Source organism: Hyla sarda, chromosome 2 (assembly GCF_029499605.1).
Source record: "Hyla sarda isolate aHylSar1 chromosome 2, aHylSar1.hap1, whole genome shotgun sequence".
In the NCBI taxonomy this organism is placed as follows: domain Eukaryota; kingdom Metazoa; phylum Chordata; class Amphibia; order Anura; family Hylidae; genus Hyla; species Hyla sarda.
Window position 1 is genome coordinate 304,778,463 of NC_079190.1, and position 25,229 is coordinate 304,803,691.

A 25,229-nucleotide genomic window follows, 5' to 3' on the forward strand; every position below is an offset into this window, starting at 1 on the left:
CTTCTGAAGTTAAGGTTGTTCTTTTCTGTCTAAATCCTCTCTGATGACACCTGTCTCGGGAAACACCCAGTTTAGAAGAGGTTTGTTATGGGGATTTGCTTCTAAATTGGGCATTTCCCGAGACAGGTGTCATCAGAGAGGATTTAGACAGAAAAGAACAACCTTAACTTCAGAAGCTCATAAGTACTGAAAGGATTAAGATTTTTTAATAGAAGTAATTTACAAATCTGTTTAACTTTCTGGAGCCAGTTGATATATAAAAAAAATGTTTTTTCCTGGAATACCCCTTTAACCCCTTAACGACTCAGCCCATTTTGGCCTTAAGGACTCAGACAATTTAATTTTTACGTTTTCATTTTTTCCTCCTCGCCTTCTAAAAATCATAACTCTTTTATATTTTCATCCACAGACTAGTATGAGGGCTTGTTTTTTGCGCGACCAGTTGTCCTTTGTAATGACATCACTCATTATATCACAAAATGTATGGCGCAACCAAAAAACACTTTTTGTGGGGAAATTAAAACGAAAAACACAATTTTGCTAATTTTGGAAGGTTTCGTTTTCACGACGTACAATTTATGGTAAAAATGACATGTGTTCTTTATTCTGAGGGTCAATACGATTAAAATGATACCCATTATTACATACTTTTATATTGTTGCGCTTAAAAAAAATCACAAACTTTTTAACCAAATTAGTACGTTTATAATCCCTTTATTTTGATGACCTCTAACTTTTTAATTTTTCCGTATAAGCGGCGGTATGGGGGCTCATTTTTTGCGCCATGATCTGTACTTTTTTTTGATACCACATTTGCATATAAAAAACTTTTAATACATTTTTTATAATTTTTTTTAATAAAATGTATTAAAAAAGTAGGAATTTTGGCCTTTTTTTTTTTCGTTCACGCCGTTCACCGTACGGGATCATTAACATTTTATTTTAATAGTTCGGACATTTACGCACGCGGTGATACCAAATATGTCTATAAAAAATGTTTTTTACGCTTTTTGGGGGTAAAATAGGAAAAAACTGACGTTTTACTTTTTTATTGGGGGAGGGGATTTTTCACTTATTTTTTACTTTAACTTTTACATTTTTTTAAATTTTTTTTTACACTTGAATAGTCCCCATAGGGGACTATTCATAGCAATACCATGATTGCTAATACTGATCTGTTCTATGTAAAGGACATAGAACAGATCAGTATTATCGGTCATCTTCTGCTCTGGTCTGCTCGATCACAGACCAGGGCAGGAGACGCCGGGAGCCGGACGGAGGAAGGAGAGGGGACCTCCGTGCGGCGTTATGAATGATCGGATCCTCGCAGCAGCGCTGCGGGCGATCCGATCATTCATTCAAATCGCGCACTGCCGCAGATGCCGGGATCTGTATTGATCCCGGCACCTGAGGGGTTAATGGCGGACGCCCGCGAGATCGCGGGTGTCGGCCATTGCCGGCGGGTCCCTGGCTGCGATCAGCAGCCGGGATCAGCCGCGCATGACACGGGCATCGCTCCGATGCCCGCGGTTATGCACAGGACGTAAATGTACGTCCTGGTGCGTTAAGTACCACCTCACCAGGACGTACATTTACGTCCTGCGTCCTTAAGGGGTTAAGGACCCGGGCTTTTTCCATTTTTTCATTTTCAATTTTTCCTCCTTAAGTTTAAAAAATCATAACTCTTTAAAATTTTCACCTAACATTCTATATGATGGCTTATTTTTATGGAAATACCTCATATGTGGATATAAAGTGCTCTGTGGGCGAACTACAATGCTCTGAAGAGAAGGAGCGACATTGGGCTTTTGGAGAGAGAATTTGGTTGGAATAGAAGTCGGGGGCCATGTGCGTTTACAAAGCCCACATGGTGCCAGAACAGTGGACCCCCCCACATGTGACCCCCATTTTGGAAACTACACCCCCCTCACAGAATGTACTAAGGGGTACAGTGAACAATTACACCCCACTGGCGTTTAACAGATCTTTGGAACAGTGGGCTGTGCAAATGCAAAATTACATTTTTCATTTTTACGGATGACTGTCAGACACCTGTGGGGTGTACATGCTCACTGTACCCCTTATTACATTACGTGAGGGGTGTAGTTCCCAAAATGGTGTCACATGTGGGGGGGGGGTAGACTGTTCTGACTCCATGGGGGCTTTTGTAAACGCACATGGCCTTCAATTCCAGTCTAATTCTCTCTCTAAAAGCCCAATGGCGCCACTTTTCTTCTGAGCATTGTAGTGCCCCAGCAGAGCACTTTACGTCCACATATGGGGTATTTATATACTTATAAGAAATGGTGCTACAAATTTTGGGGGGTCTTTTTTCCTATTACCCCTCTTGAAAATGAAAAAATTGAGGGTAACACCAGCATTTCAGGGGAAAAAAAATAATTTTAATTTTCACATCCAAATTTGACAAAAAATTTGTCAAAGACTTGTAGGGTGTTAAGGCTCATTATACCCCTTGTTACATTTCTTGAGGTGTCTAGTTTCCAAAATAGGGTCACATGTTCGTGGTTTTTTTTTTGCGTTCATGTCAGAACCGCTGTAACTATCAGCCGCCCCCTGTGCAAATCACCAATTTAGGCCTCAAATGTACATGGTGCTCTCTCACTCCTGAGCCATGTTGTGCGCCTGCAGAGCATTTTAAGTCCACATGTGGGGTATTTCCGTACTGAGGAGAAATTGCGTTACAAATTGTGGGGGTCTTCTTTTCCTTTTACCTGTTGTGAAAATGAAAAGTATGGGGCAACACCAGCAAGTTAGTGTAAAATGTTTTATTTTTTTACACTAACATTCTGGTGTAGCCCCTAACTTTTCATTTCATAAATGTAATAGGAGAAAAATACCCTAAAGAAAAAGGAAATACCCCATATGTGGCCCAAAACTGTTGCCTTGAAATATGACAGGGCTCCGAAGTGAGAGAGCGCCATGCCCATTTGAGGCCCAAATTAGGGATTTGCAATAGAGGCGGACCCGCATACAAGGATGGCGCTTATCTCCACCAAAACCCTACGGCAGTGTTTCCCAAACAGGGTGCCTCCAGCTGTTGCAAAACTCCCAGCCTGCCAGGACAGTCAATGGCTGTCCAGAAATACTGGAGTTGTTGTTTTGCAGCAGCTGGAGGCTCCGTTTGGAAACACTGCCGTATGAGACGTTTTTCATTTTTATTGGGGGGGGGGGGGGGGGGGGGGGATGTGTAAGGGTATGTATGTAGCGTTTTACTTTTTATTTTGTGTTAGTGTAGTGTTTTTAGGGTACATTCACACGGGCGGGCTTTCACAGTGAGGTTTGTGCTGGGAGTTTGAGGTGAGGCGGAAAATTTGCTGCAGCTCAAACTTGTAGAAGGAAACCCACTGTAAACCCCTGCCTGTGTGAATGTACCCTGTACATTCACATGGGGGAGGGGGTGTTGCGCCCCAAACCTTCAGCTGTTGCAAAACTGCAACTCCCAGCATGCACCGACAGCCGAAAGGCATGCTAGGAGTTGTAGTTATGCAACAACTGGGGAAGAACAGTTTGGAGACAGGTCTCCAAACTGTAGCCCTCCAGATGTTGCAAAACTAAAACTCCAAGCATGCCCAGACTGTCCAGCCATGCTGGGAGTTGTAGTTCTGCAACATCTGAAGGGCCAGATATTGCAGAACTACACTGCCCAGCATCCCTGACTGTCTGGGCATGCTAGGAAAGTAGTTTTGCAACATCTGGATTGCTTTAGTTTGGAGACCACATATAGTGATCTCCCAACTGTGCCACTTCAGATGTTGCAAAACTACAACTCCCAGCATGCCCAGACAGTCAGGGATGCTGGGCAGTGTAGTTCTGCAATATCTGGCACTTCAAATTTTGCAGAACTACAACTCCCAGCATGCCTGGACAGTCAGTGCATGCTGAAAGTTGTAGGTTTGCAACATCTGGAGGACCACAGTGGTCTCCAAATAGTGGCCCATCAGATGTTGCAAAACTACAACTCCCAGCATGCCCAGACAGCCTTTGGCTGTCTGGGCATGCTTGGAGCAGGCCGGCCGCTACAGGACAGGCAAACCAAGCAATTGAGCTGTCTTGCCGGGCCGTCCTCCTGCCCTTATGCCGGTTCGGCAGCTCGCCCTGTCGACCAGCCGGGCCAGCAGTGCGAGAGCCTGGAGCGGGACAGGAGGCAGAGACTAAAGCTCCTCCTGTCCTATAGCATGGTGGAGCTTGAGCTCTCAGCTGTCCCGCTCCACCATTCTCTCACCTTTCTCACATGCTGCTCCGTTCACACAGATCAGCGCGATGAAGTCACACCATCGAGCCGGCGCCCGGAGATCACTTCCTCGCAGCTCACACTGCAAGAACGGAGCAGCATGTGAGAAAGGTGAGAGCTGCTTGGGCGCTATGGTACAGGGGAATTATTAAAACGTGGGGGCATTATATGTGAGGGGCATAGGACATGGGGCATTATATGTGGATGTACAAGACATGGGGCATTATATGTGGGGGGCACAGGACATGGGGCTTTCTATGTGGAGGGCACAGGACAGGGGGTATTATATATGGGGGCACAGGACAGGGGGTATTATATATGGGGGCACAGGACAGGGGGTATTCTATATGAGGGGCACAGGACACGGGGTATTATATATGAGGGGCACATGACAGGGCCCCCCCCTGTCATGTGCCCATATAATGCCCCCCTGTCATGTGCCCCTCACATATAACGCCCCCCTGACATGTGCCCCTCACTTATAATAACCCCTGTCCTGTGACCCTCACATATAATGCCCCATGTCCTGTGCCCCTCACATATAATGCCCCCTGAGGGGGCAGGACAGGGGGCATTATATGTGAGGGGAACATGATGGGGAACAGGACATGAGGCATTATATATGGAGGGCACCGGACAGGGGGTAGTAGATATGAGGGGCACATGACAGGGGGGCATTATATGTGAGGGGCACATGACAGGGCCCCCCCATCATGTGCCCATATAATGCCCCCCTGACTTATAATAATCCCTGTCCTGTGCCCCTCACATATAATGTGGGGGAGGGGGGCCTCCATGTCTATTTTGCTTGGGGCCTCCAAATTCCTTCCAACGGCCCTGGCAGGGAGTTTTAGTTTAGCAACTTTTAGAAGGCCACAGTGAAGATCACTTACCAGCGATCTTCGCTGCAGCCTCCTCCACCGTCACACTTTCCGTCCGCACTCCTCCCTCCGCCGCACAATGTCTCTGCCGCCGCCGATCGATGTCTGTACCGCCGCCGCTGCTCCGGTAAGCCGGCCATTCCCCCCGCTCTTCCCAAACATTGAACCCCCCACCCCCAACTGGCATTGGTCAGTCAGTCCTGAGCGACCAATGGCAGGGAATGGTAGGAGGTAGCACCACTGCCACCTCACTTCTATCCTTTAGGATGGTCGAAGCTGTCTCCAATCATTCTTATTTTCCAGGCGATCGGGTCACCAGTCTGAATTGACCGGCAATTTGCAGCTATCGCCAACATGGGGGGTGCCTGGTGAGCAGTGGTGATCGGAAATATGGAAGGCGTACAGGTACGCCCTCTGTCCTTAAGTACCAGGACGGGAGGGCGTACCTGTATGCCCTCTGTCCCCAATAGGTTAACAACTAGGGAGATATAATGCAGGGACTGCACCACCGGAATGTACCCCTTCTGTGGAAGTTTTTTTTATATAGAACCTGAACAGACCAGCAGCCCTATGTCTGTTACGTTTTACATTACATTTTCTTCCCCTACTTCGGCTACATGCTTCTTTACGGACACTGCCAATACCCTCTTACTCTGAACAGGTTAGCTCCTCCCCAACTGGTTCCCACGTCCTGTCCAACATGACATCATTGTTAAAATCAAACTCCTCATTGTCCACGCCACTCCTCTCTGCATGAAATTCTTGGGTTTCTTGCTTCCTCCTAGCATAGCCATCATGACCCTTTACAGTATCCCCACCATGCCTACCACCGCCAGTCGAGCTTGTGCTACGCTCGGCCTCTGATTCCACCTCCACCACCTCGGTTACACACTCCAAAGCTCGACTCTCGTCCTATCACAACTCCTCCTCGTGACTAGTGCTATCCTTCTGGGTAGCGATAAGGAAACACAGCATATAAAATGGACATTTCCACCACGACATGAGACTGTAGACAAGAAGGGATCCACTGACAGATCACTCACCATCATATTGTCAGAGTTGTCTGCCATCTCCTTAATACCCATGTAGTCCAGAAAAGTCTGATCATCTGCTCAACTAAATAGCCTCTAGCAGGCAAGGAGAACTTGGTATGGTTGATGCAGCTGCTACTTCTACCATAAGGCACCTGGCTGCTGTTGCTGCTTCCTGTATTGGTGCTGGTACTGGCACCAACATTCTTACTGGCAGGGGACATGGCAGGGGTCTTCTTTCCTGTACCTCGTCAAACATTTCCTTTACAAAACATTGTTTTTGAGGATAGTTTGGAGGTTAGTTTTCTTACAACCAGGTAGGTATATTGCAAGTTTGATAAAACTGTAAACATACAGTCGCTTGAAAAGGCTAGTGGAATTCAGATGCCTTTTAGTGGGCTACTATGTCCCAAAAATGAAAGTATAATGCATGATGAACCGAATAATATTCATGATAAATGTGTTCAATGAGCAAATCCATGTCAAATGCACACATTTTTACATCACTGCTATGGCACAATTAGTAAGATGCATCAGGTGCTTAATGAACCCAAAAATATTCACCATAAATGTAATTCACAGGGCATATCTGTGTCAAATGCACACCATTTTTACTTCACTGCTATGGCACAACTAGCAGGATGTAAGTGGTGTTTGCTGAAAACACTTATATTTACGAAAAAGGTGTTCATAGGTCAAACACGTGTCAAATGCATGCCCTTTTGACTTTGCTGCTATTTAACAACTAGGGAAATATAATGCGGGTTTCATTGAACCATGAAAATAAATGTACAGTGGGGGAGATTTATCAAAACCTGTGCAAAGGAAAAATTGCCCAGTTGCTCATAGCAACCAATCAGATTGCTTCTTTCATTTTGCAGAAGCCTTGTTAAAAATGAAATAAGCAATCTGATTGGTTGCTATGAGCAACTGGGCAACTTTTCCTCCGGACAGGTTTTGATAAATCTCCCCCAATGTCTTTATAAAGCTGATGCGTTTACATTGCACTACTTTTTAGTCCGCTGCTATGTTACAACCTGTAGGTATACTGGTTTGGCGATTAATCCCTGTAGATGTGAGTAAAGGCACTATGCTGTGTTTTTGGCGCTTTGCATATGTATTGCTTTAATGCAGGTCTGCCACAGCACCGCTTTGCTCGGTTCAGTGCTTGTTTTTTTTCTTTCTTTTGTATAAGCCTTTAAAGGTCAAAGCTTGCTGGGCTTTGTGGTACATGATGAGACTTGTGTAGGAATGGACAGGAGGTTCCCCTATGATCAGACCACACACAGAGGCTGGGATTGAGCACTTCTTTGCTGTGGACCCTTGTATAGCCTCTATAGGATTTGTGCAATGCAGATGTTATAGATCAGGATTCTTGCACCTGGATATGATTGTGGTTTCTGTTCACACACACACACACACACACACACACACACAGTCTGTTTTTCTTTTTTCTCTATGTCTGTCCTATTTCTATCCTTTAGCTCTCCCTCTGTCTGCCTGTCTGTCTCTCTCTCTTCCCTCAGACTGTGCACAAAAGAGCGTTTGAGCCCACCCCCTTTACAGGTTCCTACAACCATGCTGTCTCCTATTGGCCTCTGAGCTGATTAATACATAAAAACAGAACCTGGGATATACTGGTCACCCTGATGCCATGCCACCACCCCCTGCTCCTCTTTCTTCCTCTGGGTGCCAAAAATGCCAAGTGGTGACCCCAGCTTTACACAGGCTCTGCAGTCTGTATTATACAGGGTGGGCCATTTATATGGATACACCTTAATAAAATGGGAATGGTTGGTGATATTAACTTCCTGTTTGTGGCACATTAGTATATGTGAGGAGGGGGGAAACTTTTCAAGATGGGTGGTGACCATGGCGGGCATTTTGATGTCGGCCATTTTGAATCCAACTTTTGTTTTTTCAAATGACACATTTTTCATGTGACACATCAAAATTATTGGGAATTTCACAAGAAAATCATTGATGTGTTTGGTTTTAAAGTAACTTTATTCTTTCATGAGTTCTTTATAAGTTTCTGACCACTTATAAAATGTGTTCAATGTGCTGCCCATTGTGTTGGATTGTCAATGCAACCCTCTTCTCCCACTCTTCACACACTGATAGCAACACTGTAGGAGAAATGCTAGCACAGGCTTCCAGTATCCGTAGTTTCAGGTGCTGCACATCTCATATCTTCACAGCATAGACAATTGCCTTCAGATGACCCCAAAGATAAAAGTCTAAGGGGGTCAGATCGGGAGACCTTGGGGGGCCATTCAACTGGCCCACGACGACCAATCCACTTTCCAGGAAACTGGTCATCTAGGAATGCTCGGACCTGACACCCATAATGTGGTGGTGCACCATTTTGCTGGAAAAACTCAGGGAATGTGCCAGCTTCAGTGTATACAGAGGGAAACACATCATCATGTAGCAATTTTGCATATCCAGTGACCTTGAGGTTTCCATTGATGAAGAATGGCCCCACTATCATTGTACCCCATATACCACACCATATCATCAATTTTTGTGTTCCAACAGTCTTGGAGGGATCTATCCAATGTGGGTTGGTGTCAGGCCAATAGCGGTGGTTTTGTTTGTTAACTTCACCATTCACATAAAGGTTTGCCTCATTACTGAACAAAATCTTCTGCGTAAACTGAGGGTCCTGTTCCAATTTTAGTTTTGCCCATTCTGCAGCACCTGAAACTATGGATACTGGAAGCCTGTGCTAGCATTTCCCCTGCGGTGTTGCTATCAGTGTGTGAAGAGTGAGAGAAGAGGGTTGCATTGACAATCCAACACAATGGGCAGCACATTGAACGCATTTTATAAGTGGTCAGAAACTTGTAAATAACTCATGAAAGAATAAAGTTACATTGAAAGCACATCATTGTTTTTCTTGTGAAATTCCCAATAAGTTTGATGTGTCACATGACCCTCTTCCTACTGAAAAAAAAAAAGTTGGATTTAAAATGGCCAACTTCAAAATGCTGCCATGGTCACCACCCATCTTGAAAAGTCCCCCCCCCCCCCCCCCCTCACATATACTAATGTGCCACAAACAGGAAGTTAATATCACCAACCATTCCCATTTTATTAAGGTGTATCCATATAAATGACCCACCCTGTAGATTACAGTGCAGTACACTGGGGACTTCTTTGTGAAGTTGTTCTGTTCTATTTTTCTTGTCTGTCTTGCTCACACTGCTATAAAGACTTCTTACAACTATCACTTAAACTTCTTTACCTTTTGAAGATAACCACCAAAGTAAAGCATGTTTGAAAAAGCCTTCTTTTTCTTGTCATCCTCTTCAGCTCTTTTCCTGTTTTCCTCTTCTTCTTTGCGAGCGCGATCTTCCTGCATAAGAAAGAGGACACAAGGCCTAAATGTTTCAGGTTTATTTGCATCTGTAATTTACAATATGATTGTATGAAAACTATGGTCAGACCAGGCACGTCTTTTTGCTATCTGGGCTCCTAGGATGTAGCAAGTTGCCAAACCTTTCTGCATACAATTTCTGGTGGATCCCTAGAAAGATCTCTGCACTGTCCATTCATAAATTTGCACATTGTAATCAAAAGACTTATTTTCTCTCTCCACCCCCCCCCCCCCCCCCAAAAAAAAAAAAAATAAATCCAATTTATAACCAATCTTGGTATTCTAATCCTCCCATACTATTATTTACCTTGGTCACTTTTCTCTGCACCAGCTCCAGTTCAGCTATGTCCTGCTTATATACAGGTGCCCAAACTGGACCCAATACTCCTTATGTGGTCTGATTAATAAATTATACAGGCGCAAATGTATGCTCTTGCCATGAGCCTTTATACCTCTCTTGATACATCCCATAATTTATTAGTCTTGGCAGCTGCTGCCTGGTACTGGTCATTAAAGTTGAGCTCTATTCTGCAAGTCAATGTGATTACAAAGATATGTTACCTACAAGCCCAAAAGGCTAATACTAATCAACAAAACCTACAAAAATTAGCCCAAAAATATTCAAAATTTCATCTTTATTATTGTATACAAACAGGTAGAAAAACACCCATAAAATAACCCACCCTTAAAAAACTCCCCAACAAAAAGCTGAGCAGGATACCACTGGGATATATACAAGAATCACAATATTACCAATAATACAGTCCTGCAGTATCAGTTTAGTCAGCACACAGTAGAACAATATCTCAAGTCAAAACTTTACCTAATTGTGACATGCTGACAGATCCTCGGTGGTTATCCTGCGACCTCGACACGTGTTTCGGATGATTCCTTTCTCAAGAGGCGCTACATAAAGGTAGGAGCTACTAGCTCTTTATAATGCTCACCCTCCAATGGCGCATGTAGCGGAACCGGACGCCGGCCGACTTCCGGGTGGCGTCACCGGCGGATGCGCGTCATAACTTGAAGCACATCCGCCCGTACTGACTGCCCTTCGAAAGACGGCACAGCGCCACGAATCCGCGCATGCGCTCCGGGCGTAATCACCCTCCATGTTGAGTAACCACCAGGGGAGGCGCATCACATATACTCTGTGCGCAGTCAATGGCGTAAACGTAAAGTCCAAAACTGCGTATTTTTGGTCACTTATTATTTCATAAAAAAATGAATAAAAAGTGATCAAAAAGTCAGATCAAAACAAAAATGGTACCGATAAAAACTTCAGCTCAAGGCGCAAAAAATTAACCCTCATAGATCCCCATATGCGGAAAAATAAAGTTAGAAGAGGAAATTTTTAAACATATTAATTTTTGTGCATGTTGTTATGATTTTTTCCAGACGTAAGACAAAATAAAACCTATATAAGTAGGATATCATTTTAATTGTATGGACCTACAGAATAAACAGAATGTTTCATTTTTACTGAAAAATGCACTGCGTAGAAACAGAAGCCCCCAAAAGTTACAAAATGGCTTTTTTTTCCAATTTTGTCACACAATTATTATTTTTTTTGTTTCGCCGTTGATTTTTGGGGTAAAATGACTGATGTCATTACAAAGTAGAATTGTTGGCGCAAAAAATAAGCATTGGATTTTTAGGTGGAAAACTGAAAGGATTATGATTTTTAAAAGGTAAGGTGGTGAAAACAAAAATGCAAAAGCTGAAAAATGTTTTAAGTCCTTAAGGGGTTAAACATGGATTCCGGTGGCTGACAGCTATGCCATCCCACTATGATGCACACTCCGTTCCTGAGTGCGTGTCATAAAGTGGAGCAGGCGCAGGGCATACATGTACACCCTGCGTCCGCTAGGGGATAAACTACAACCATTAGCATTCCAAGAGAGTTGTAGTTGGAATCTCCCTGTTTGGGAAATACTGACATAAAGGGTCTGATCATATATTTAACATGTCTTAAAAATGCATAATGTAAACAGAGCCTGAATAATGTCATTTCAGCTTTGTCATCTTCCTGTCTAGCTCCACCTCTAGTGACAGAGCGGGAAAGGATGTGAGTAAGTGGACTTCAGATTACAGCATACAGCCTAAAAAAATGACTGTATACCAACAATGAATTAACTAGCACTGCTCAGCAGTGCTAGTTAACTCTTTTCTTGCTGGGCCAATGCATATAGCTCAGCCCAGCAAAGGGCTTACGGTAAGACAACGATCTATAGTGATCTCTATACAGAAATCTACAGATCCCAATCGCCTCTGCTACATTAACAAAGCAGAATGAACTTGCCTCTGCTACATTGACATAGCAGGGCGCAATCGCCTCTTTTACTGGAGACAGGAAGCAATCTGAGTGACTGAATGTAGTATGGTGGCTGTGAGTCAGGAGGCAGTGTAGGTGGTGGGAGGCAATGTGCGGGGGCTGGGAAGGTGGAGGCAATGTGGGTGAGTAGTTTGTTGGCTGGAGGCAAGAGGTAATAGGCAGGAGGTAATTGTGTGTGTGGGAGAGGCAGGAGGCAATTGTGTGTGTTTGGGAGAAAGGTTGGAGGCATTTTGGGGGGAGAATGGAGTCATTGTGTGTGCATGGGAGAGAGGTTGCAGGTATTTAGGGGAGGCTGGAGATATTGTGTGTGTGGAAGAGAGGTTGGAAGCATTAGGTGGGGAAGACTGGAATCATTGTGTGGGAGAGAGGTTGGAGGCATTTGTGGGAGGCTGGAGGCAGTGTGTGTGGGAAAGGTTGGAGGCATTGTGTGTGTGTGTGTGTGTGTGTGTGTGGAAGAGGCTGGAGGCATTTATTGGAGGCTTTGTGTGTGTGAAAGAGGCTGAAGGTGTTTGGGGGAGGCTTGTGGCATTGTGTGTGTGAGAGAATGGTGGCATTGTGTGTGTTGGGAGGGGAAAGGTTGGAGGCATATGGGGAGGCTGGAGGCATTGTGTGTGTGGTGGAGGCTTGTGGCATTTGGGGGAGGCTGGAGGCATTGTGTGTGGGTGAGGCTGGAGGCATTTGTGAAGAAAAGGGGGGGATGATGATGGAAAAGTGTGGATCCTAACATATGTTTGTTTTGCAGGGTCTGTACTAAAGCGTTGTGGCTGAAAGAAACTATCATGATGGCCCAGGCAAGATGGGGAAGAAAAGGGAAAAGTGAACGACTCAGAGAAGATGTCATCTGTCAGTCCTGCATATAGCAGCCAACAGATAAATAGGTGTTCTGTATTGCTTCCTTTTAACCATTTTTAGGGGTGCCCTGAGAATTTTTTTTTTCCGAGGGGTGCCCAGTGCTGAAAAGGGTTGGGAACCACTGCTGTATGACATGGGTCTGGAAGGTGTTAACTACTATCCTGTGGAGTACTTGAGTAGCTGTATAATGTATCAGAACAGGATGTCAGTTCTGGGTTCTGTCTAACTGTGAACTACAGGATGACATGATCACCTAAGAGATCCCCTCCTACTAGCTCTCAATTCCCTTCCTGCCCCGTCCGAACCCATCTGCCATTCCTAAGGGATCATGATATATTGTAGTTATGAATGTCTATTGAGGCTGTGTTCACACATTGTGCTTATGGCTGTGTTTTTGTTCTGTTTTTGACATTATTTCCCAAAATCACTGCAAAAAGATGCTATTTTACTGCAATTGTGCAAATTACAGTAAAAATGTGTTACTTTTACAGCAATTAAAAAAATAAATACTGTAGAATCAACCATAATGCAGCAAAAACATAAAACACCTCAATTGTGATAATACGTCAAATCACTTTTGCTTGATGGCAATAATTCTCTAAAAATAACTTAGAATAAGAAAATACATCAAAACTGCTTGTAGTGGGAACTGACATCAACCCAGTTATAAGTCTAATGAGTTCCCCTGGGTGTAGCAGTCTGATTAGATGAATAGTAGGTGCAAAGATCAAACACCATACGCAATCTCTTTGCATAGCCAGAGGATTTAATGAAAATGTAGACTCCATTATCTACATTCAATTACCTTTTTTCTTAGTTTTTTGTTTTAAATAAACTGGTTAATGAGGGCTGTTGGGGAGTGTTTTTTAACCCCCAAGCCCAAGCCTGTTTTGGCCTTGAAGCGTACCTGTCATAGTGCAAAAAAAAAGAAAAAAGTGATTTGTTACTCAGGACCCAATCCTGATCATGTGCATATAATTTTTATGTGTCTCGGACCTATATATCCAGAGATATAAGCATTTATCTGCTGGTGAGTTACTTTTTCATTGTGCAGGCTGGAGGGGGCGTGTCAGTCTGTCTCCCTCACAGGAGCAAGCCTGTGCAGTCAGCCAATCAGTACTCTCTACTCTGTAACCCTTTCCTCTCTGGTTTTATGCTGTGTCATGTGTCAGAGGAAGATACTTGGAGCTTGCCTGCAGTAATCAGAAGACATTATGGTGAATTCATAACAGGATAAAATGTATAAATATAAGAATGGATAACTTTATAAAGTTAGTTATTTTTTTTAGATAAAAGTACAGCATTTTTATGAATACATGTTCTATCTGTTTTATCTTCTCCTAGTAAAGCTGGATGCTAATCAGCATAGCTGTCACTATGTGTGTCATTCATCTTTCACAGACTCCTGAATGTCTGATCAACTTGTTTGTCATTCAGGAGTCCGAGAAAGCTTTGACTATTTCAACATGCTGGGAGATTTAGTTTAGTAACAACTGAAGCTGCAATGTTTGAAAATAACTGTTAGAGCAGTGTTGCCTCCAGCTGTTTTAAAACTACAGCTCCCAGCATGTCCACACATCCTTTATCTGTAGTTTTGCATACACAATAGAAATCTCCTATACTGGATACCGGTATGCTTTACGGCCGGTATCCAGTATGCTGTAAAATCTAGACTAGTCTGTCTGGCTAAAAGACAGGAGACCCCTAGTGATGGCTATTTTGAGCTTGAATTTCAGGTTAAAATTTACATTTTTTTTTTAACAGGTGTATATTGTGAAATGTCATATTATAATGAGTCCTGCAATACATGAAAAGTTTTTAACAATGACAGTGCCTCTTTAAGGACCAGGCCAATTTTATTTAGGTGTTTTCATTTTTTCCTTCTCGCCTTCTAAAATCCAGAACTCTTTTATATTTCCATCCACAGACTTGTTTTTTATGTGACCAATTGTACTTTGTAATGATATCACTCTATAGAGATGCATATAATGATGCATATAATGATGCATATAAAACGGCAATATTAAGCACCTAATGGAGCTAAAAAGAATTTTTACAGCAATTTGGGTATTTAATTTTTTTGTCACCCGCAGACAGACAGCTTAAATGTATTAATTGATGTTCTACACATTAGCAGAACTTAAAGGGGTACTCCGGTGGTCAACGTGTTTTTCCGTTTTTGACTTACCCTATTTGTTTTCTTTCATTTCTATTCTTGTTGTTTAGCCTACTCTATTTCCGTTCTTTGTTGTCTTTTTATCCCCCACTTTGTTTTCCTATCTTTGCTTCTATTTCCTGTTTCTTGCTGTGCTGAAAACTACAAATCCCAGCATGCCACATGCCTTGCTGGTTTGGGGCGGCTCCTTTTTTTTGTTTGTTTGTTCCGCCCTTTATCCATCCTACTATGTTCTTGAGTCAGCCCCCTTATACACAGCACACTAATATAATCAGCCTTGGTTGGGATACACTGGCATACACACACAAAAGGGACTACAACTCCCAGTATGTGTCATTCAGGAGTCTTCAGTCTGTGGTATAACACCAGTATGCTGCCTCTGTAGTCTCCTGGTGGTTGTAGTTCACCACACCTTAGTAGGGCATACACCAGTGTTTCCCAACCAGGGTGCCTCCAGGTGTTGCAAAACTACAACTCCTAGCATGCCCTGACAGCCCTTGGGCATTCTAGGAGTTGTAGTTTTGCAACAGCTGGAGGCACAATGGTTGGGAAACACTGTTGTAACATGATGTGTATGCTCCAACCAGTGTACCTCCAGCTGTTGCAAATCTACAACTCCCAGCATGTCCAAAGTCTGTCAGGGCATGCTGGGAGTTGTAGTTTTGCAACAGCTGGAGGCACACTGGTTTGTAAACACTAGCATACGTACACACACAACACGGACTACAACTCCCAGCATGTGTCATTCAGGAGTCCCCCCCCTCACATATAGGGGGAAATTTATCAAAATCTGAGCAGAGGTAAACTTGCCCAGTTGCCCATAGCAACCAATCAGCTTGCTGCTTTCATTTTTTTGAAGGCCTGTGAAAAATGAAAGAAACAAACTGATTGGTTGCTATGGGCAACTGGGCAAGTTGTCCTCTGCACGGGTTTTGATAAATCTCCCCCATAGAGATCATTCCCAGTATGAGATTTATTCCCCTGCAGTCCATACATCCCCAGCCCGTGCACCTTCTCATCCTCCCCTTCAGATAACACTTATCTGTGTTCCTTCTCCTGTGCAGACCTGCGTCCTTAGAATACAGAGCAGGGGGGAGGGGAGGTGAGAAGCTGTGTACTCAGCTGGATGAGATGAGGGGGCATGGATTATTCCTCTCATGCAGACAGAGGGGAAAAAAAAAATAAAAAAAGCTGTGACATCTTGTCCACCACAGACTCAGAACTGTGGACAACGGTAAAAGAAAACCCTCTGAACTACAGAACTTCCTGCCCAACAAACAGGTAAGAAAAACACACACATGCTGCCAAAACATATATCACATGTATATTGCAAAAAAATTTAACTTACAAAGAAGATGCCATATAGTCAAAAAAATTAACCACCAGAGTACCCATTTAAATGTTTTTTTGCTGTCAAACTAAGATAATGACATGCTTTTTCTGCCAACTTACAGTTGTATAATACACTTGCAATTTTTGCCATTTAAGCTTTATTTTGAAAGCATCAAAATAGGCAAGCATACTCACCGCCAATCTGGCCTGCCTCTCCTTTTCCCTTTCAGTTCGAATCCTTAGCTGCTCTGCCCGTTCTGCCCTCCGTTTCTCCTACAATTATTTAAAAGTAATATAGAATGTATTATACATGTATATACACAATCTCAATAGGTTTTTCATAACCAGAGTTTGGAATGCCTAATTTCCACAGATAGAATATTTATTCAGCATAGTTGGGTAATATTCATTCTATAAAACATATATAGAATAAGTACATAACATACAAGTACATACAAATATAACATATATAGAATACCGTATATACTCGAGTATAAGCCAAGTTTTTCAGCATGATTTTTCATGCTGAATACGCCCCCCCCATGGCTTATACAAACGTCCCTAGGCATCGTCGTCAAGGCAACGGCACTAGTCCGGGGACGGGCCCGGAGCGGAGAAGAGGGCCTCCGGGTGAAGATGGACAGCTCGGAACGACTAACCCTCCCCACCGGACGATCCCTGCAGCATAGATGGCCCGGACCAGCTCACCCTTCCTTCCCACCGAGGGGAGGTGAGTAGAAAACTAAAGGGGGGGGGGGGGGGGTCTGGATGATGACGAAGGCCGCAGTGGTCTTCAACCTGCGGACCTCCAGATGTTTCAAAACTACAAACTCCCAGCATGCCCGGATAGCCGATGGCTGTCCGGGCATGCTGGGAGTTGTAGTTTTGCAACATCTGGAGATCCGCAGCTTGAAGACCACTGGATTGACAGGCGGTGATGAGGAAGGGGGGATGATGACAGGGGGATGATGACAGATGGTGATGATGACAGGCGGTGATAATGAAGGGGGGGGAAGATGACAGGGTGATGATTAAGGGGGGATGATGACAGGGTGATGATTAGGGGGGATGATGACAGGCAGTGATGATGAAGGGGGGGGGGATGATGACATGGGGGATGATGTATTTCCCACCCTAGGCTTATAGTCGAATCAATAACTTTTCCTGGGTTTTTGGGGTGAAATTAGGGGCCTCTGCTTATATTCGGGTCGGCTTATACTCGACTATATACGGAAAGTACATAACATAAGTACATACAAGAATAACATATATAGAATAAGTAGATAACCTAAGTACATACAAGTATAACATAATTAATACAAAATAGTACATGGCTTCTCTTTAAATTTAGGGTTTTATATAACATGCAGTTTAAAATAATGTAGTGCTGAAAAGGATTTTCTGCTGCACTTTTATTAAGAAGTGCTAAAAATGGCCCTGACCGTAGTCACTAGTTGACCACAGTATGATCAGGCCATGAAACTGAATGGGCCTCCTGTCTGTACACTATCATAATACACTGGCATTCCTTTTTGATGAGAGGCAAACATGTACCACAGGAAAACTGGGTAAGCGCAGTGTGAACCTAACATACCCTGTTAGCTAGATGTTTGTTGTTTGCGATATTTAATACTTTTGTGTCAAACAGGCTAGTATTCTAGGAGTAATACTTTTGTTTGCTAAACAATAACAATATATTTGTAAACAAAGAGTTAAAGTGAACTTCTCATCAGGTTTAACCCTAAATAACTACCAGCAAGACATTATACATCTGAAGATTAGGTTTCATATCATGCATGGATGTCCTCTTTGTCATTCAAGAGAGTAGTTATAACAACTTTAAAAAACTCCTGCGCCATACGTAAATTAGTCCTAACTAGTCAATGGAGAGCGTGGCTTGCTTTCCAAACTAGCCATGGCACCCTGGGCTGAAATCATACCTATTAATTTCCTAATCATACCTTCTTAGGCCCCTTTCACACTGCTGGTATGCTCCAGCAAATGTTTTTTTTTCAGTTTGCCGGACGTAATTTTGCCGAAGCATAACGGCAAATATCGCGTCCCGATTGACCCCATTGTATTCTATAGCTGCCGTTATCTTCAGAAAAAAAAGCTGGAGAAAAAGACGGTGCAAGCACTATTTTTTCTCCGGCTTTTCTCGATCCTAAAATAACGGCTTCACACTGCCGGAGACAGCCGGCAGTCTGAACATAGCCTTAGGTGTGATTAGGCATGACTGAAAGCTTAGGGACGGCCAATGTTGCCACTCTGAATATGCCGCAGTTTCCTAAGCTCCAGAGGCTGCCCAATGTCGAATATCCTCTGTGTAAGGATCTGGGCCTGCGCAAGAATTCTGGAGCAGAGCAATAACACTAGCCATGTCTAGGCGGTCAATCACGCCGGAGCACCTCCCGCACCAGATGAGAAAAAGCAGGTGCTGCGGCACGGCCAGTGATCTGGAATAAAACAGTGACCCTGTAGCTGAATGTGACTCATGCAGTGACTGGCTCAAGGGCGCATGCTCCCCTGCAACTCAGTTATCAGCATCCCCTCTCCCTCTCACTCTATCCTTGCTACCCTCTCTCACAGGGACGTTTCTCTGCACATCTCCCAAGCTGGTCTCCCACCCGCCCGCGCATGTACCATCCGCCTGCTAGCTGTTGCCAGATTACAGCCCCCCTCACTGTAAGGTCATGCTGGGAATTGTAGTCTTGCAACAGGTAGCAGGCGGATGGTAGAGGAGCAGCATGGGCGGGTGGTAGATGTGGAGGCAGGTGGAAGAAAGGCTGTGAAGCGCTCTTCTGGCTGTGCTCCACAGTCTGTTTAAGCGGCGGAGAGAGGAGCAGAGAAACTGTGTTCCTGTCCCTATGAGAAAGGGTAGCAGGCATGGATTGAGGATGAGCAGGGATGCTGATAACAGTGTCCCGCTGTAAAGAAGAAAACATGTTCCCTGTAGCTGAGAGCGTGCGCGCACCATAGCAATCACTGCCGGGTCACATTCGGCTACAGGGTCACTGTTTTCTTCATTACACCAGGCCTGCAAGGCTTCAGGTACTGCTCCCCACTTCTCATATGACCATGTATATGGGAATGCTGATGAATACATTCAGTCCCCTCTCCTTTGCACTCCAGTGTCACCCACACACTGCCAGGCACTTCAGCTTCCTCTTAGTCCTCCATCTATCTGCACCCCCATATCACCCTTCCCTGTCTGCACCCTAATATCAACATCCCCTGTCTGCACCCCATATCACCCTCCATCTGTCTGCTCCCCATATCACCTTGTCCTGTCTGCACCCCATATCACCCTCCCCGGTCTGCACCCCATATCACCCTCCATCTGTCTGGTCCCCATATCACCCTGCCCTGTCTGCACCCCATTTCACCCCCCCCATCTGCACCCTCATATTATCATCCCCTGTCTGCATTCCATATCACTTTCAATCAGACTACACCCATATATCACCCACTATCTGTCTGCACCCCATATCATCCTCCTCTGTCAGTACTCTCATGTCAACTACCCCTACCTATACTCTTGTATCATCCTCGTCCTGCATCTGTATGCAGCCCCTATCATTGTATATCTGTCTGCACTCCCTATTACCCTCTCCTGTCTGTACCCTGAAATTACCCTCCCCTGTTTGCACCCCATATTACCCTCCATCTGCCTCCACCCCATATCACCCTCCATCTGTCTGCACCCCTGTATCACCTTCCCCAGTCTGCACCCCCAGATCACCCTCCATCTGTCTGCACCCCTTATCACTCTTCCCTGTCCGTACTGTCACCTTTCGCTGTCTGCACCCTTATGTCAACCACCCCTTTCTATACCGCCGTATCCACCTTTGTTTGCAGCCCCCATCACACTCCATCTGTCTACACCCCAATATTACCTTCCCTGTGTGCACCACATATCACTCTCCATCTGTTTGCCTCCCATGTTATCCTCCCTTTTCTGCACTCCCATATCACCTGTTAGGCCCTCTGTGCGTCAATAAGATCCTCCACCTGTCAAAAGCCCTCTATGTGTCAGTTAGATCCTTCACCTGTCAGTAAGCTCCCTATGTGCCAGCATGATCTCTGTCTATCAGAAAGGCCCTCTCAATTCCGGCAAGGCCCTCTCAATTCCGGCATTCTATGTCAGTAAGATTCTCTGTCTGTAAGACCCTATCTCTTTAGGGTCCCTTTCAGTGTTGATAAGACCCTCTGCCTGTCAGTAAGATCCTCCTCCTGCCAGTAAGGCCCTATTTGACCGCACTGTGTCTGGGGCACCAGCCTTTACATTGCCCATCTGCAGATGCAACAGATCAGATCACTGTGTACCCCATTATCATACCAGAGTAACACCTACACCCCAATGTTCTCCCATTGATATCTTTTCATATGACAACACTGAAGAAATGACACTAAGTATTAAGTGCACAGCCTATACAACAGTGTTTATTGTTGTTGTCCTCTCAAACACACAGCCGTTAATGTCTAAACCTTGGCAACAAGAGAGAGTCAAAATTGGGCCCAATTAGCCATTTTCCCTTCCCGGTGTCATGTGACTCATTAGTGCTACAAGTTCTCAGATGTGAAAGGGGCACAGGTGTCTTAAATTTAGTGTTATGGTGCTCACACTCTCTAATACTGGTCTCTGGAAGTTAACATGGCACTGGTAAAGCATGTCTCTAGACCTAAACCCTATTGAGCATCTGTTGGGCATCCTCAAATGGAAGATGGGGGAGTGCAAGGTATCTAACATCCACCAGCTCTGTCACGTCATCATGGAGGAGTGGAAGAGGACTCCAGTGGCAGCATGTGAAGCTCTGGTGAACTCCATGCCTAAGAGGCCTAGGCAGTGCTGGAAAATAATTGTGATTACACAAAATATAGGCCCTTTATAGACACTTCAGGCCCAATTTGGACACTTGTATACATGTTAATGGCTGTGTGTTGAGTTATTTTAAGGTGACAGCAACATTAAACCTTGTTATACAGACTGTGCACTCACTACTTTGTAGCAGAATATAATTTCTTCAGTGTTGTCACATGAAAAGATCTAAGAAAATATTTATAAACAAATGTGAGGGGTGTATTCACTAAGATACTGTAAAAGTTGATCCTTACCATACGGTCTGTCAAAGCCAACAGTTCTTCTTCTTCTTTCTTCCGGCTCACAAAGTGAGCTTTAATAAGTGTCTTAAGTTCTGTAAAATCCTTTTCCATACGTTTTCTGTGAATATCCTGTAATACGAAATATTGGTAAACATGGTCACAATTTATCAATAAAATAGACGTTTATATTTTGCCTAATATCTACAAGACATTTTTCCATATCCATATTCAAAAATTATCTTCAAAATCTCAACAAGGCAGAAAATGTTTGAGCAAATTGTGAAAAGTTTATACAAGAAGCACGGCACTGCTATCTGTGGAATAGACTCGATGTAGTGTATCTGGATTTGTATGTGAAGGTGGTGGTGCGCTGATCAACAGGAGATAGACGACTTCTTATACACATAGCAAGGTAAAAGATAGACCGGCAGACTCACCACTTTTTATTTCTTCTTTATAGCGTTAGTGGTACAAAAGCATACTCACTGATACGGGGTACAGGGATGTGCAGTGGGGGGACAAACAGGCAACAGATTCCGTTTTGCACGGTTCACCGTGCTTCCTCCGGCCATGTTAGTTACTGAGCGATTGTGGAATATATACAGGTGTACAATCTACCTCAACCTATCACCTTTCAGGACGTGGCTGACGTGTGTTCTGACGTGACCGGGAGAATAGAAGGTAAGTCTCAGAAACATGCTGTTAGTTCAGTGCGATCATTTAACCCTTCCTGTGGCTTCTGATCTGACAATCCAGAGTGTCTCCTTTCGGAGCAATTTCTGATCAAGCCGTTCACTTCCTGTGAACATAACTCTTTCCAAGCCTAGGAAGCGTAAACATAGGGGATCATTGCCATGTACCTCTCTTACATGTGCTTGTAACCTAGTTGCGCCAGGACGTCCTGTCCGTATAGAGTAGAAATGCTCTCTAATACGGATGCATAGCTGGCGACTGGTCTGACCTATGGAAAAGAAGTCACATGGACACAAGATTGCTTATACCACGTTTTTAGTTCTACATGTTATAAGATCTTTTATTATGTGCTGTATCGGGCCAATTCGGACATTTTTTGTTCCATAACAATTGTTACAGAATTACAATTTCTGCATTTGTAACTCCCTTTTTGGGTGAAATCGTCTATCCAAGTGCCATTCTTTTCTTTAGCTTGCTTATTACTTTTTATGGTTTCACCTATTGTTTTATTTCGTTTATAAGCAAACCTCGGCTTTTTTTCTGCTACTGTTCTCAGGTCCTCATCTGCCTCTAGGAGTAGGAGGAACCAGTTTCGTCTTACTGCTCTCTTTATGGTCTGATTCATAGGAGAATTCTGAAATACAAAGGTAAATCTGCGGTTTTCTTCTGTTCTTTTTTCTTTTCTGCGATTTTTTAATAAGGTATTTCTATCTAACCTGTCAGCTTTTTTTCTACTTTCTTTTACCATTTTTTTTAGGATATGCTCTATCAAGTAACCTTATTTCTAAGTCATCTGTCTGTTGAAAATAAGTTAAAGAGTTGCTATTATTCCTTTTAAGTCTGACAAATTGTCCGTATGGAATTCCCTTTTTAGTTGATAACCTGTGTGAGCTCTGGAAATGTAATATAGTATTTTTGGCCACTGTTTTTTGGTACCCTTCTGTAACTATGTGATTATTATCTACTACTAGTCTGATATCCAAAAATTCTAACGTATTACCTCCAACTTGATTGGTGAACTGCATGTTCACTGTATTTGTGTTTAAGTAATCTGTAAACTCCTGAAAATGCTGTGGTGTACCTGACCATGTTACGAGAATATCATCTACGTAGCGATTGTAACTTTTTATGAACTGCAAAAAGGGGTTTTGACTATTATATATATACTTATTTTCAAACACTGCCAGAAAAAATGTCATTTTCAGTTTCAAACACTGCCTTAAAAAAGCATGGCTACAAGCTCATCAAGATCATGCCCAAAGATAACTACAAATTGTGCTTACCCGCAACAGAATAGAGCACGATAAAATCATGGAGGACCTCCAGAAAGCGGAACTGGCTCTCATGAATAGATCTACGAAGGAACAAGCATCTATTTTCTTAGATAAATTAAAAGACAAACTTTTACCACTACAAGAGGAAACAAAGTCTAAAAAACGCGACAAATTCTTGAGAGACAAGAAAGATTATGACAATGATAATGTCTTTACATGGCAAACTAAACCTGTGAGCACAAAAGGAAAATTTAAGCCACACAAGAACACTTCGCACCCTGCAACCATAAAATCGAATAACAAACAGGTACCTCAGAAAACACAACCTGATGCTGCTGACTTAGTTCAATCTGAACAACAACCATCAAACATAAATGAACAACACCCTTTAGGAAACGGAGCATCCGCAGAGGGAGGAAAAGGCGAAAAGACTGCAAAACCAGTAGTACAAGACCAAAAGAGGAGGAGAGCAGAAACCGGGAAATCAAGATTTTAACATCTAATGTCATCAACCTCACAGACATTCCCCTTAATGACGCTACAGTGTCCCTATTGTCTAAAGGACTGAATTTTGGTCTGCCTGAAAAGTTCAATGAGACTGTGTTTGAAATTGATTTGACAAAAGCAGTTAGGGAAATAAATCTGCACAAGTTTTTCGCTAATAAACCCCCACAAGAGCAGCAAAAAAGATTAGGCGATGTCCCCATTACTGTTGCTTCTACAGGTTTTTTACCATCTGAATTATCAGAGGAAGAGCAAGAATGGGTGAATTTACTGGCAACGGGTTTTGAGGACGAGCTAGATATGAATTCTACTAACCCGATTAATAATAAAACGTTTTTTGGGAAGGGTAAAAAAATCTAAATTTATACCCCCATACTACAAGGTAGTAGTTTAGATTCATTCACTAAAGCGGTAATACGCGATGTAAAAGCCGTCCTATACCCAGAACCTGCCAGTAACTTAACCCATGCTGAAACGGAAGCACTTAATGTTTTGAAATCTAGGGACGATGTGGTCGTGGTTAGAGCCGATAAAGGAGGAAGTGTTGTGATCCAATATGCCATAGAATATAAAGCTGAAGCTCTGAGACAGCTTGGTGATCGGACCACATACACCCCCCTGTCGGCCGATCCGACTCATAAGATCCTGGAAAATCTTAAGGCATTTCTGCAACAATATGTAATTAAAGGATTTATGTCCAAAAGTACAGCAGAGAAACTCGTACCAGATTCCCCGAGACCAGCTCGATGGTACCATTTACGAAAGGTGCATAAGTCACTGAGCCGACCCCCAGGTAGGCCCATTGTGGCAGGGATCGGCTCGGTGACCGAGTACCTTTCTCAGTACTTCGACTGGATGCTGAGCCCCCTGCAGAAACTGAAACCTTCCTATGTTAAGGACACTAGACATTTGCTGCAGTTAATGGAAGATATACAGAGAAATTGGAGTTATAACACCACCTTAAGTATAAACGTATAAATCTTTATTGAAAATGTTTTACATAAAAAACATATAGATGCAAAAAAGTGAAGTATTGAAAAAGGGAAACCGAAACGATCGTAGGGGTCGGTCGCAGAGTTCGCTATCCCACATGGGTAGGTTACACATTGACTTTTACTGAGTACTTAGATATGTTGTCCCCAATATCATTGTATTTCACTATGCACTCTCAGACCTGGCTATACACCAGTTCTAGGCTATATTACTAGCTAATCTTGATACATTATTATGCAGCATTTGTATGGATAGCCCATAGTGGCTAAACTGTGTTATTCCATAGATTGCTATATATAGGGTGTGGACAATTTCTATGTACTCATTTGTATGTACTATTCTTACTCTGCGCCAGATATTTCTGTGTTGGATTTCCATTGCAATACTTCACTTTTTTGCATCTATATGTTTTTTATGTAAA

General features: G+C 43.4%; 1 protein-coding gene and 1 long non-coding RNA gene across 8 annotated transcripts in view; one reads left to right on the forward strand and one right to left on the reverse strand.

The window, feature by feature from the left end:
- LOC130356311 (troponin T, cardiac muscle isoforms-like) overlaps window positions 1-25,229 on the reverse strand; it is a 190,942-nt gene that overhangs the window by 16,476 nt on the left and 149,237 nt on the right. For all 7 annotated transcript variants that reach the window (XM_056557625.1, XM_056557624.1, XM_056557623.1 and 4 more), the window contains 3 exons: window positions 21,357-21,473; window positions 16,437-16,514; window positions 9,415-9,525 (listed from right to left, as the gene is read on the reverse strand). In XM_056557625.1, the coding sequence (XP_056413600.1) occupies window positions 9,415-9,525; window positions 16,437-16,514; window positions 21,357-21,473 (306 nt within the window). The remainder of the gene's footprint in view (window positions 1-9,414; window positions 9,526-16,436; window positions 16,515-21,356; window positions 21,474-25,229) is intronic.
- Window positions 15,938-25,229, forward strand: part of LOC130356312 (uncharacterized) — a 57,413-nt gene continuing 48,121 nt past the window's right edge. Inside the window, exon 1 of the long non-coding RNA XR_008888847.1 lies at window positions 15,938-16,190. This is a non-coding gene — a long non-coding RNA (uncharacterized LOC130356312). The remainder of the gene's footprint in view (window positions 16,191-25,229) is intronic.